This window comes from Brachyhypopomus gauderio, chromosome 20 (genome assembly GCF_052324685.1).
Source record: "Brachyhypopomus gauderio isolate BG-103 chromosome 20, BGAUD_0.2, whole genome shotgun sequence".
NCBI lineage: Eukaryota > Metazoa > Chordata > Actinopteri > Gymnotiformes > Hypopomidae > Brachyhypopomus > Brachyhypopomus gauderio.
In genome coordinates this window covers 10464924-10476916 of record NC_135230.1, presented here as the reverse complement: position 1 = coordinate 10476916, position 11993 = coordinate 10464924, and the positions used below count along the sequence as shown (strand labels likewise).

At 45.2% G+C, this 11993-nt stretch overlaps 1 protein-coding gene across 1 annotated transcript in view; it reads left to right on the top strand.

Moving 5' to 3' along the window:
- The window catches only part of pdxkb (pyridoxal (pyridoxine, vitamin B6) kinase b), an 18831-nt gene extending 6838 nt beyond the window's left edge, over positions 1 to 11993 (top strand). Inside the window, exons 3-11 of the mRNA XM_076982988.1 lie at positions 183 to 287; positions 4201 to 4284; positions 4418 to 4452; positions 5052 to 5137; positions 6735 to 6780; positions 6869 to 6980; positions 7991 to 8127; positions 8307 to 8373; positions 8563 to 11993. Of these exons, the coding sequence (XP_076839103.1) occupies positions 183 to 287; positions 4201 to 4284; positions 4418 to 4452; positions 5052 to 5137; positions 6735 to 6780; positions 6869 to 6980; positions 7991 to 8127; positions 8307 to 8373; positions 8563 to 8675 (785 nt within the window). The 3' untranslated portion in view covers positions 8676 to 11993. The remainder of the gene's footprint in view (positions 1 to 182; positions 288 to 4200; positions 4285 to 4417; positions 4453 to 5051; positions 5138 to 6734; positions 6781 to 6868; positions 6981 to 7990; positions 8128 to 8306; positions 8374 to 8562) is intronic.

The window sequence follows — 11993 nt, the reverse complement described above, 5'->3', positions numbered from 1 at the left end:
TTGTGCTACGACTTAGATCGAGTCTCACTGGACAAATAAAGGTCACTTTGTTCTTTATCTTATTGCTGATATTACAGTTGTCCTCATGAGCAAAGCAAATGACCTTTGAGTGCTTCCTGACTATTCATTTATGCCCTTTGACCTCTTATCCTTTTTTTTCGATGTTTTGTTTTGTCACCCAGGCTATGCGCACTGGAAGGGCCAGGTGCTGACCGCAGATGAGCTCCACGTGTTGTATGAAGGGATCAAACTCAACAACGTCAACCACTACGACTACGTCCTCACAGGTAGGGAAAGGGGGCATTCTTGTCACAAGACGTGGCAACCCAGATGCCACGTCAGGCCTGTGGCACACAGTCTGTGCTTATTCCTTAAAGTTTGGGGATGTTGTTCCATGCGTTATCAGGAGTCGGTGGAATCTGATTGGCTGATTCTTAAGGGAGTGTAGAAAAGCAGATATCAGGAAATGTAGTTCCTACTCAATAATTATTGCATGGACCCATATACATATGGACAGCCTTGTTTTTCAGTGCTGAGTTGAAGAATGCTGGACCAGAACAGGGTGACTGGGTCATCTCACAGCACCTTCCACCAGCCTCTCACTAGCCCTTCAGCCCAGCACCGCAACCACTGGAGAGGACGTTCGGTAGTTTAGCAGAAGGTCACACACACATGCACTTACCCCAGACGTTATTTCCTAGTGATGGCTGGACTCTGGGGGGGTGTGTGTGTGCAGGTGTTGGTGCGTGAGTATGTCGGGGTGTGCACACCGTTCCGGACAAACCGTCCTCCTGGCGTCACCTTGAGAACATGGGAGGAGAACACAGAATGATGGAGTGTCTGAGCAGAAAAGAGGGAGGAGCAGAAGCTAGGAGGGAGGGAGGGAGGGAGGTGGTGTGCCCTCTTCCCTAGCCCTCATTCTCCATGCTGTAATAGTGAAGGAGAGCACCACTTGTGCCCTTGTAAGGGCCCTAAAGAAATTCTGAGCACAATAGAAAATCCAGACAGTCATATTGAAGTTATTTGCAGACCCATATGGTTCCTGCCATTTCAGTTTGTTAATGCAAACACCTCCTGTAATTATTGGCTCACTCTATTTGTGATTTGTTTTTCCACTCCAAGCTCTGAGTGATTTGTCACTCACTCAGTTTCTCTGTATCCTCTCTCACTCACACGCGCTAAGGGGAGAAGTGAAGTCAGCATTACTGTCGAAGCTTCGTTACTGTGCCTGACTCGTTATCTCCCATTTAGACCAGTCAGCATCTCTTGAGGCTGAGAGATAGAGAGAGAGAGAGAGAGAGAGAGAGAGAGAGAGAGAGAGAGAGTGTGTGTGAGAGAGAGTGAGTGTGTGAGTGTGAGTGATGCGCAGATGCTCTGGTTTGGTCTTGTCATTCATCCAGCTGCCAGTGTGAGGAAGTTCACTACTTGAGTGAGATGTCCTAGCATGAAAGCCTTGAGTATTTTTGGCCACTTGATTTGATGCCATGGTTTTGAGCTCCATTAGTGTTGCAAACCATGCAAAGACCTTGAAGATCATGTGATCTGTTTGATAGCCAATAACGGTCCAGCTGGACATGTTAGAGACACATTTAACCCTTTAAGTGTCTTTGTTTGAAGACTGTGAGTGTACATGACTGGGTACATTCTGTCCTTAACTGCACAGCTAAGACACCCATTGGTTGCATATCATCACTGATGCAGTTTGAAGGTTAAAGGTTAATTGTCCACCAGCCTTGGTTAACCAATTTCTCTCTGAAATACTTTTGTGCTGACATTACTGACTTTGGTTTGTGTATGGAGGGAAATCCATCTCACTAGATTTTAATATGATTTATGCTACAGCTAACTATTGTTCACATGGACTGCGTTTATTGGCTTCTCTTTGGATTTTGAGTACTGAAGACATCTTTTATCCATTCATACCTATTGCATTTTTCCTAATACTGGGAAAAGGTGTGTATGGTTCCATTAACGTAATACTTGGAACCAGTTAGTACAGTGTCATTACTGTAACTATGGAAATGGGTAATAACAGTGTTATTACCATAATGATGAGACCCTGTTATTAACTGTGCCATTACCTTAATGAAAGGAACTACTTGGGAAGGTGTTATATGGTGTATTAATTAGAACAGTGTTATTACCATAATGATGAGAACCTGTTGGTACCATGTCATTACCGTAACAATGGGCGCTAGTTAGAACAGTAACATTACCATAACAGCAGAGGTGTCAAGTAACGAAGTACAAATACTTCGTTACCTTATTTAAGTAGAAATTTTGGTTATTTATACTTTACTGGAGTAATTATTTTTCAGCTGACTTTTTACTTCTACTCCTTACATTTTTACACCATTATATGTACTTTCTACTCCTTACATTTTAAAAATAGCCTCGTTACTGCTATTTCATTTCGACTTGTTTTTATTCCGTCTTGTCATTGTTAAAAAAAACCCCTATCCTAATCGCGCCATCCGGATAGAGTGAATTTGATTGTGGTTGGATGAGAAGTATAAACATATAATATTCTGACACCCTATTGGTTTGTACGTGATTCATCGCACCTGCACACATCACGTCACACTCCAGCGTGGACGTAGCAGACGTACGTAGCTTAGTATAAAGATGTCCGTGGCAGACTCAAGAGAGTTTGAGTGAAGTATCCCAACTAAGCACCAGCGAGGAGGTTGGTAACCAGGATGACCAACCAACCCTTGTACTCAAGTACATTCATTTTCAATGGGCATATGTGCCCATTTTTCAACATTAACATTTTAATATAACATAAAATAACTGCTCACTAAACTGGTTCTTCGGGAAAGTTGGCCATTGACAGCAAATGTTAGCGGTGAACAGGAGTACTCGGGGGAAGAGCGGCGTCATCGGCTATAGCTCGTAAAACCGTTGAGCGTCCATTAACTGGTTAGCTTGCGCTACCTTTTTTAATTCGCCACGAAGATTCCAACAATATCGCGCACATTAGTGTTTCGCGCTTAAACATACTATCAGATAACTAAAGAATATTGTTTAACAAACAAGCGTCATTACTAAGTGTTTCATACTTCCTTGATGTCACTTGTATGAACTGGTGATACTGCGGCAACGCGCTGTGGTTCTGTCTGAAATGCGAGTTAATAAAGGGTTTATAGTATTAACTGCCTTCCATCGTGGTGTTTCGCTGCTACAGTACGAAACGGTGAAAGGCAGTTATTGAATGGACATAACTTTTTGCGTGTCGCGTTCATATGTCAATTTTAAACAGTCACGGAATCTGTGCTGTCAAAATGCAGATCAGGTGTAGATGTAAAAAACACCTCTATGGGCTAGTGCACTATAGACCCCTGTGGTGCAACCTAAGCTTTTGTCCTTAATGGCTTTTTTTCCTTACATTACTTTTACTTTTATACTTTAAGTAGTTTTGAAAGCAGTACTTTAACACTTTTACTTAAGTAAAAAGCTTGAGTTGATACTTCCACTTTTACAGAAGTACTTTTAAACCCTAGTATCTATACTTCTACTTGAGTAATGAATGTGAATACTTTTGACACCTCTGCATAACAGTAAGAATTTGTTAGTACAGCGTCATTACCGTAATGATGGGAAAACATTATTTCAGACTCATTGCCAGTGTCATTAGCGTAATGATGGAAAGGGGTTAGAACGGTGTCATGACCATAATGATGAGCACCTGTTGGTACTATGTCGTTACCGTAATGATGGGAACCGATTGGAACAGAGTCATTACGCGGAGAAACTGTTAGCACACTGACATTATCATAAGAACGAGAACCTGTCAGTATAGTATAATTACCGTAACAATGGAAACCGATTAGTAAGGTCATTACCGTAATGCTGATAGTGGCAGCAGTGAGGGCTGGAAAAGGCTGTACAACATTACAGTTCTGTAGCCTGGTTCTTTACCTTTTTTTTGTGAATGTCATGGTGGATGGAGGATCTAATAAGATTTTTTACTCCTACCCCTTCCTCCTGGTCCTGGGTGACCTAATCCCCCCACAAGTCAATAACACCAGGCCACTTTGTAGAATGTTTTATGGGTGGGTGAGGTGGGACCACCTTCAGAATGATGGTTCATTACCTGTTGCCTGCAAATAAAAAAATGCTGTTCATAGGACATAAGAACTGTTGGTCAGGGCCGGACTGGGTGAAATTTTCTGATGAAGGCTGTAACTCTGGCTGTAGGTTACACCAGGGACACATCCTTTCTGGAGATGGTGGTCGACATCGTACAGGAGCTGAAGAGGGCCAATCCTAATCTGGTGTATGGTCAGTATTTTGTCGCACAACTTTGAGAGGTTCCTCAGTGATGTCAAGTGCTTGCCTGGACTGTTTGAGTGAAATATGCTTGAGCCGAGCTTCGATGCTGCCTACAGTAACCACACTGTGTTCTGCCCCACAGTGTGTGACCCTGTCCTGGGGGATCATGGTTCCATGGTGAGCATTTCCTTTACTTGCCTTTCATGTCATAACCTCCCCTGTTCCTCTCTGCTGTCTCTTTGTGGCCACACCCCCAACCCCCCCTGGCTTCTCCTCTGGTCTCCCCCACAGGATTGTATGCATGCATGTACTTACTTACGCATGTGATAGAGAGAGAGGGAGGATGAGGAGAGAGAGGAAGAGGCTGGCCTGCTCCAGCATGGGGGGTTGGCGGGTTTGCGGGATTACCTCTAATTTTCTGCTGTCGGGTCGCATTAGGACGGCGCCTCCCTGTCCGTCAACTAGCCGAGCTATTCGGAGGAAGTGATGCATTTATGACTCATAGAAGTGTGTGTGTGTGTGTGTGTGTGTGTGTGTGTGTGTGTGTGTGTGTGTGTGTGTGTGTGATGACCTAAGCACGGCAGCTTAATGCATGTGTAACTTTTTGATTCATCATGCTTGGAAATGATCACATGATGCTTGCATGATGTCTGCTATTTACTGTGAAGCTTCTGTAATTGTGTGAAGTGTTCGCTTCACCGTAAATATCATCTGTGCCTCACTCATGTGCTTTCTCTCCCTCTCTCTCTCTCTCCCTCTCTCTCTTTATCTCTCAGTATGTGCCTCAGAATCTGTATCCGGTCTACAAGGAAAAAGTGGTGCCAGTAGCGGACATCATTACCCCTAACCAGTTTGAGGCTGAGTAAGCTCTGAAGTGTCAAGCACACGTCGTGTGTGTGTGTGTGTGTGTGTGTGTGTGTGTGTGTGTGTGTGTGTGTGTGTGTGTGTGTGTGTGTGAGTGAGTGTGTGTGTGTGTGTGTGTGTGTGTGTGTGTGTGTGTGTGTGTGTGTGTGTGTGAGTGTGAGTGTGAGTGTGTGTGTGTGTGTGCGCGTGCAGCCTTCTGACTTCTGGTAATTCAGAAGCCTGCAGTTGTGATTGTGTCCCGGTGTCTCTCGGACCCTCGGTACATGTCACAGGAATGCAGGGACATTCCTCGACACTGCGGTGTAAACGCCGAGACACCTTCCTCTGACCGACTTTATGGATTGGTGTTCTCTCACTACCAGAGAGACAGGGCGGTGGATGGTGTTGAATCGTGACCATGTGTGAAATTAGCGTCGCGGGTGGATCATTCAGTAGCGCAAGCTTTTTCTCACGAGCAGTCTGCAATCTCCCTCTGGTGGTCAGACCAAGAACTGCAACTGTTTTTGTCGTGTATTATAGCCTGAAATAAGATTTTCTCAATCAGATTAGGCTGTCCAATATGTTGCTGATTAATCATCAACACATTATTGTGAAATAATGTGAAATAGGATAATTTGCCTCAGAAAAATGTGTTTGAGGAAAAATATGATCCAATGAAATACATCTGAGCATCTGAAATTTTACAAATTAGTTGGAAATTCTGTGACAAGCTACAGATGTTCAGACATTTTGAATGTCAGAAAATTGAAGATTTATGGAACGTCAAATGTTCTTTTAGTTGTCACATTGCAGTAGATGTAGATATAGATATGATGTTTGTGCGGAGGGGATTTGTAGATAATTGGTCACATCCACATTGCTTGTGGACTCTGGTTTCAAAGGCTGTAAACTAAGGCCAGCTGTGAAGGAATCATCTGAAGTAGCTGAAGGCCAGTCAGTGGTTATGGATGATGAGAGCACAGGCTAGTTGGAGAAATGCATGATAAAGATGGAATGGCTGAGACGTTCAGTGTCTCAGGTACACATAGAACTGTGTGGGGCTTGATTTGAAGGTGCCCTTGGAAGGGGGTGGAGCTTGGTTTGAAGGTGACCTTGGAAGGGGGTGGAGCTTGGTTTGAAGGTGCCCTTGGAAGGGGGTGGAGCTTGGTTTGAAGGTGACCTTGGAAGGGGGTGGGGCTTGGTTTGAAGGTGACCTTGGAAGGGGGTGGGGCTTTGTTTGATGGTGACATTGGAAGGGGGTGGAGCTTGGTTTAAAGGTGCCCTTGGAAGGGGCTTGGACACTAGACCTCACTGTTGGACCTTCTAGAGGTGTAGTGGGCTTAATCTAGTGAAAGACTAATGAAAGGTAGAGTGTGCCTGGTGAGTCCTGTGAGGAGATTTGAATGCTGCATGTTGGCGGAGTTCAGTGTGAACTCGGATTGGCACACGATATGCGACATCTTATCCTGTGGGTAATTACAATCGTCACATTGCGGTTGAGGTAGAAATGAGATTTATAACCGCTGCAGTTTGGCCAGACGCTGATGTGTTTGTGTTTTTTTTTTATTATGTTTGTCTATGCTTGTGTATATAATTTTTTTCTATGTGTTTCTAAGGCTACTGACGGGGAAGAATATCAGCACAGAGAAAGATGCAGTGGAGGTAAGAGACCACAACACACACACGCACACACACACACGCGTGCAAACTCTAAAGGCTTTCTCTCTCTCTCTCTCTCTCTCTCTGCTAGGTGATGGACCTGCTCCATAACATGGGTCCAGATACAGTGGTCATCACCAGCTCTGATCTGCCCTCGCGTCTCGGAGACCGCTTCCTGGTGTCTCTCGGAAGCCAACGCATCGGTATGTGTCCCCGCGTCTTTGCCCATCGGTATGTGTCCCCGCGTCTTTGCCCATGTCCATGTCTGTGTCCTTGTTTGTGTGCCTTTCTGTACTATTTCTCTCTCTACTTTTCTCTACTACTTTCTCTATTTCTTTTGGAAAAACCTTCTCCTCTCATTATAGAAGAATAGAACAGAATTACAAAAATGAACAAAACACAACAGGAGACAGTACAATACTACACACACAAAAGACATGTCACTTAAGTACATGTTACAGTCAGTGGAGCAATGGAGGAGTGGTAGAGGAGGAGTGGTAGAGGAGGAGTGGTAGAGGAGGAGTGGTAGAGGAGGAGTGGTAGAGGAGGAGCAATAGAGGAGGAGTGGTAGAGGAGGAGTTTTAGAGGAGTGGTAGAGGAGTGTTAGAGGAGGAGGAGCGGTAGAGGAGGAGTGGTAGAGGAGTGGTAAAGGAGTGGTAGAGGAGTGGTAGAGGAGTGTTAGAGGAGCGGTAGAGGAGGAGCGGTAGAGGAGCAATAGAGGAGGAGCAATAGATGAGCGGTAGAGGAGTAGTGGTAGAGGAGTGTTTAGAGGAGGAGTGGTAGAGGAGCGTTAGAGGAGTGGTAGAGGAGCGTTAGAGGAGTGGTAGAGGAGCATTGGAAAAGGAGCGTTAGAGGAGTAGTGGTAGAGGAGTGTTAGAGGAGGAGTGGTAGAGGAGTGTTAGAGGAGGAGTGGTAGAGGAGCGTTAGAGGAGTGGTAGAGGAGCGTTGGAAAAGGAGCGTTAGAGGAGTAGTGGTAGAGGAGTGTTAGAGGAGTAGTGGTAGAGGAGTGTTAGAGGAGGAGTGGTAGAGGAGCGTTAGAGGAGTGGTAGAGGAGCGTTGGAGGAGGAGTGATAGAGGAGCGTTGGAAAAGGAGCGATAGAGGAGCGTTAGAGGAGTAGTGGTAGAGGAGCGTTGGAGGAGGAGTGATAGAGGAGCGGTAGAGGAGCGTTGGAGCAGTACTACAGCAGGTTTACATTTGTGTTGCCCTCTGCAGTGAGGCCCGATGGTACGTTCTCAACGCAGCGCATCCGGATAGAGGTGCCCAAGGTGGACGCTGTGTTTGTGGGCACAGGGGACCTGTTCGCCGCCATGCTGCTGGCCTGGACTCACCACTACCCCACTGACCTCAAGGTGCCTCGCTCCATCTCCCTACACACACACACACACACACACACACACACACACACTACGCCCCGCCACTCACTTCTGTAAGTCATTCACCGTATGACGGTGCACTTCACCCTCCCCACTATGGTTCCTGCGGAGTGACCCTTCCCTGACCCTCCCTCCCTTGTTCTTCTCCTGGACAGACGGCGTGTGAGAAGACCTTCTCCGTCATGCATCACGTCATTCAGAGGACCATCTCCTACGCTCACGGTGAGGCTGGGACACGTGGTTCACGTGGTGTGACGCCGTCACACCACAAACAAACCCACTCCTCTCCCTTCTCCTTTCTCTCCTCTTCAGTTATTGGCTGTCCCGTTCTCTTTGTGCCCCGCCCCCCCTCCCCGCCTTCTCGTTCACTGTACCTTTGTTTGCGTGTCTCTTGCCCCTCCCCCCTCTTAGAGATGGCCGGTCCAGGAAGAAGGCCCAGTCCGCCCCAACTGGAGCTGCGAATGGTTCAGAGCAAAGCGGACATTGAGGATCCGGCCATCGTCATGGAAGCCACTGTTCTATAGAACCCCGCCCCCCTCCCTCCTCCTGCACACGCACAAACAAACTCAAGCGCACACACACACTCGCGCGGTCACCCCCCCCCCCCTTCCCTACGCCACACTCGCACAATGTATAGATGTCGTCCACTTTTGTTTCATCATCTGTGATGTGACATTGCCTTAGAAATCTCAAACAGATGACAGTATTTCATTCACAGTTGGTGAAGACCGGGGTGAGATCACATTCCAGGCTCACAGGGAGGGAGGGGCGGATGACCAATGGGAGGCGAGGGGGGGGGGGGGGGGTGCCCTCTCCCCCATCTTGGCTCCACCTCCATCTATCCATCTTCCCTCCTCTGTGTTCGCCTAGAGCCCCCTGGCACATTGACCGTACTCACAGGATGGCCCAGGCATGAGCAATCAAACATCTAAAATAAACCCTCCAGAAAAACCAGTCATTGCCAAAACAAGCCACTTGGAATAAGAGAAATGTGGGTCCCTTACTGGCGTGTCCTGAAAACGTGTTCCATTTATACGTGAAATAAAGTAGCCGTGGAGATTTGTGAGGGTCTGTATGTTGAAATGTTGCCTCTAAAATTTGCAGGAGCAATTTTATTTATTTATTTATTTTTTAAATGAAAGCCCTGAAATGCGGATTTTTGTGTGAAGGAATCCAGTGTGTGTATATCTGATAGTCTAACAGTGATGTCTGCTTCTAGTCTATGGTCTGGAAGTCAAAGACAAAAGCATTGCTTGGCACATGAGTACATGCTGTTTCTCTTTCCCCCCGTTTTTAATCACTGCCATGATTAAACCATGTTCATTAAAATTCTCATTTCCTTGGAGTGCTTGAAATGCAGGACGTGTGGCATTACAACGAGGTGTTTCTCTCCTAAATGGTTTTGCCAATGCCATTTCATTTCACTTTTAAAGATGGTATTTTACAAAGGCAGCCTGCTGTTTATAAATAAATGCTAGATGTTCATTCTACCTTTTTATTTAATAGTATTTTCATATCATAAAAGGGAGCAGTTAAACAGGCTTTTAACCTGGATGGTTCTAAATACCTTGGTTTATGTGGTTATGCATCTGTACCTGTCAAATTACTCCCCCCCCCCCCATCTCTCTAACATCCCCCCCCTCCTCTTGCTGGTGGGACTGGTTGACTAAGCTCTTGAATATAGAGTCAATGATTCTCGTCTTTACCTTAAACTCCACCCACTCCTTGGTTTCCCTCTCTGGATGGCTATCAAGCTTATTCCAAATTGCTTGTCCCCCTCATTTCTCCTCATTTCTCATTGTCTCACGTGAGCTCAGCTGTTGCTTAGTTCCTCCTCACCTTTCATCATAAGGCTCTTGGCCATAGTGTCATAATTTGAAATGTACTTACCAAGGACCTTCTAGAGGCAGGAGGCCATGGTACTCCTGATGTTTTCATGAAGCAATGATCTGTTTAGTCTGTGTTGTAGCGTTGATCTGTACAGTTGTGTGTGTGTGTGTGTGTGTGTGTGTAAGTGGAAGGGAGGATTGTGTGTGTTTGTCTGTGTATTTGTGTCTGTACGTAAGATGTGAAGGTTTATCTTGGGTATTATATAGGGATTTTTTAAGGTTATCATATTGAAAACTACCACTGTCTGTGTGAATGCAGCTGAACTGGATGGACTTGGTAGGAGGTACCGATAGATGCTGCCCTGTGTTCAGTTCAGTGTGTTTTCTTAGTATAGTTAGAGCTAGTTGTTGAACTTCTTTAACTGGTTCTAGATCAGTATAGGACAACTTCTATCTAAAGCCGCTTGAATGGGTTGTAGGAGAAACCATAGGCTGCCCTGTCTCTACAAGCACCGGTCACTGCCAGTACTGTTTGTAGACAGTTGTGTGCATTTCTGAGGTGGGTTTCAAAGAAGGGGAGTTAATGGTGTGTGTGTGTGTGTGGGTGTGTGGCTATCTGTCTGTCTGTCTGCTGGAAGGACAAGTGGCCCACCTTGATAAAGCCTGTGAAGTCCCCCAAAATATACACATATATAGAAATATATATAATAGTGAATATATATAGAAATATATATAATAGTGAATGGCTCACTTTCTTGGCGGGCAAATGAATATTTTTGACTGTTATCACAGTGACGTTTAGTGCATTCCCTGAGGGAAATGTGAAATGGACGTTTGGGGGAGGACTGCAACATTTTAGTTTGTTTAATGTACATAGTGTATGTAATGTATATTGGTCTGTGGACTTTGTGTGTTGACTGACTGTGTGTGAGTGGAGCAAAAGTGACCAAACGTTACTTTGTCTTTGGGAGGTGCGAAGAGCGCCCCCTTGTGTTCTGGAGCTGAAACTGTCTTAAATGTTTTCTAGCGTTATTGTACAAAGTGATTAGTTAGGTCCCGAAACAATTGTTAACTCTGTTTCTCTGTTGCATTTTCATCAGTCTGTAGTTTGTATGGAGGAGTGCAGTATAGTGTATTTTCCACCTCACCACCTGCTACTCTCGTCACGTATAGGCAGGTGCGTGACATCTGTGTTCCAAAGGGCCTGAAAGATGTTAGACTGCTGATCTCTGATCGGCTGACATACAGTTGCGTAACTTTAGGGCACAGACCGCCAGGCATAGAATTGGCCTCACTTGAATTTTTGTGCACAATTTAGATTTAGGTTTTTAGAAATCTGTCTGAATTGTTTTTTTCTGTTCTTTCTTCCCTTGTAGTCTAATTTGGAGCAGACGTTCAGGAGATAAAATTAGTTTTATTTTGGACTTTGAAAGGAAGGTGGTAAAAATTGTAGTCCACAAAAAGAAAATATTTTGACATAGATTTTGATATAAATAATACTGTGTTTCTAGTCTGTCTTCTCCAGTGACCCTGCTGTATGAACTACTGTGCTTGCTGTAGACCCCCCCCTACACACACACACACACACACACACACACACACACACACACCCTCCCTCCCCTCCTCGGTCTTCGAGTTGCAGCGACCAGGGTCCGTGAATGAGTGCACCCTTCTGACTGTGTGCCCGTCACGAAATGGCACCCGGCCGGCTAATATCAACCAAGACCATGATGTCAGTATTGAGCACAATTACCTGTTGCCAGGGTAACGGTCAGCGCCCCCACCCTTAGCCTCAGTAATTTTCATCTCTTATATCTCCTCGTGTGACATCTGTGCATTCCTCTTTGTTTTTCTTTCTGTTATCTGTTGTTAATTTTTTTGTTTGTTTTTGCTTCTGATTTGATTTCTTAATGGGGACAAAAATATATATAATAAAATGTTGTAAATGTTTGGTAAAAGTTTATAGTGCTTCGTTTTCTGGTTTTTAATATTTTTTAAAGTTACAATGAAGAT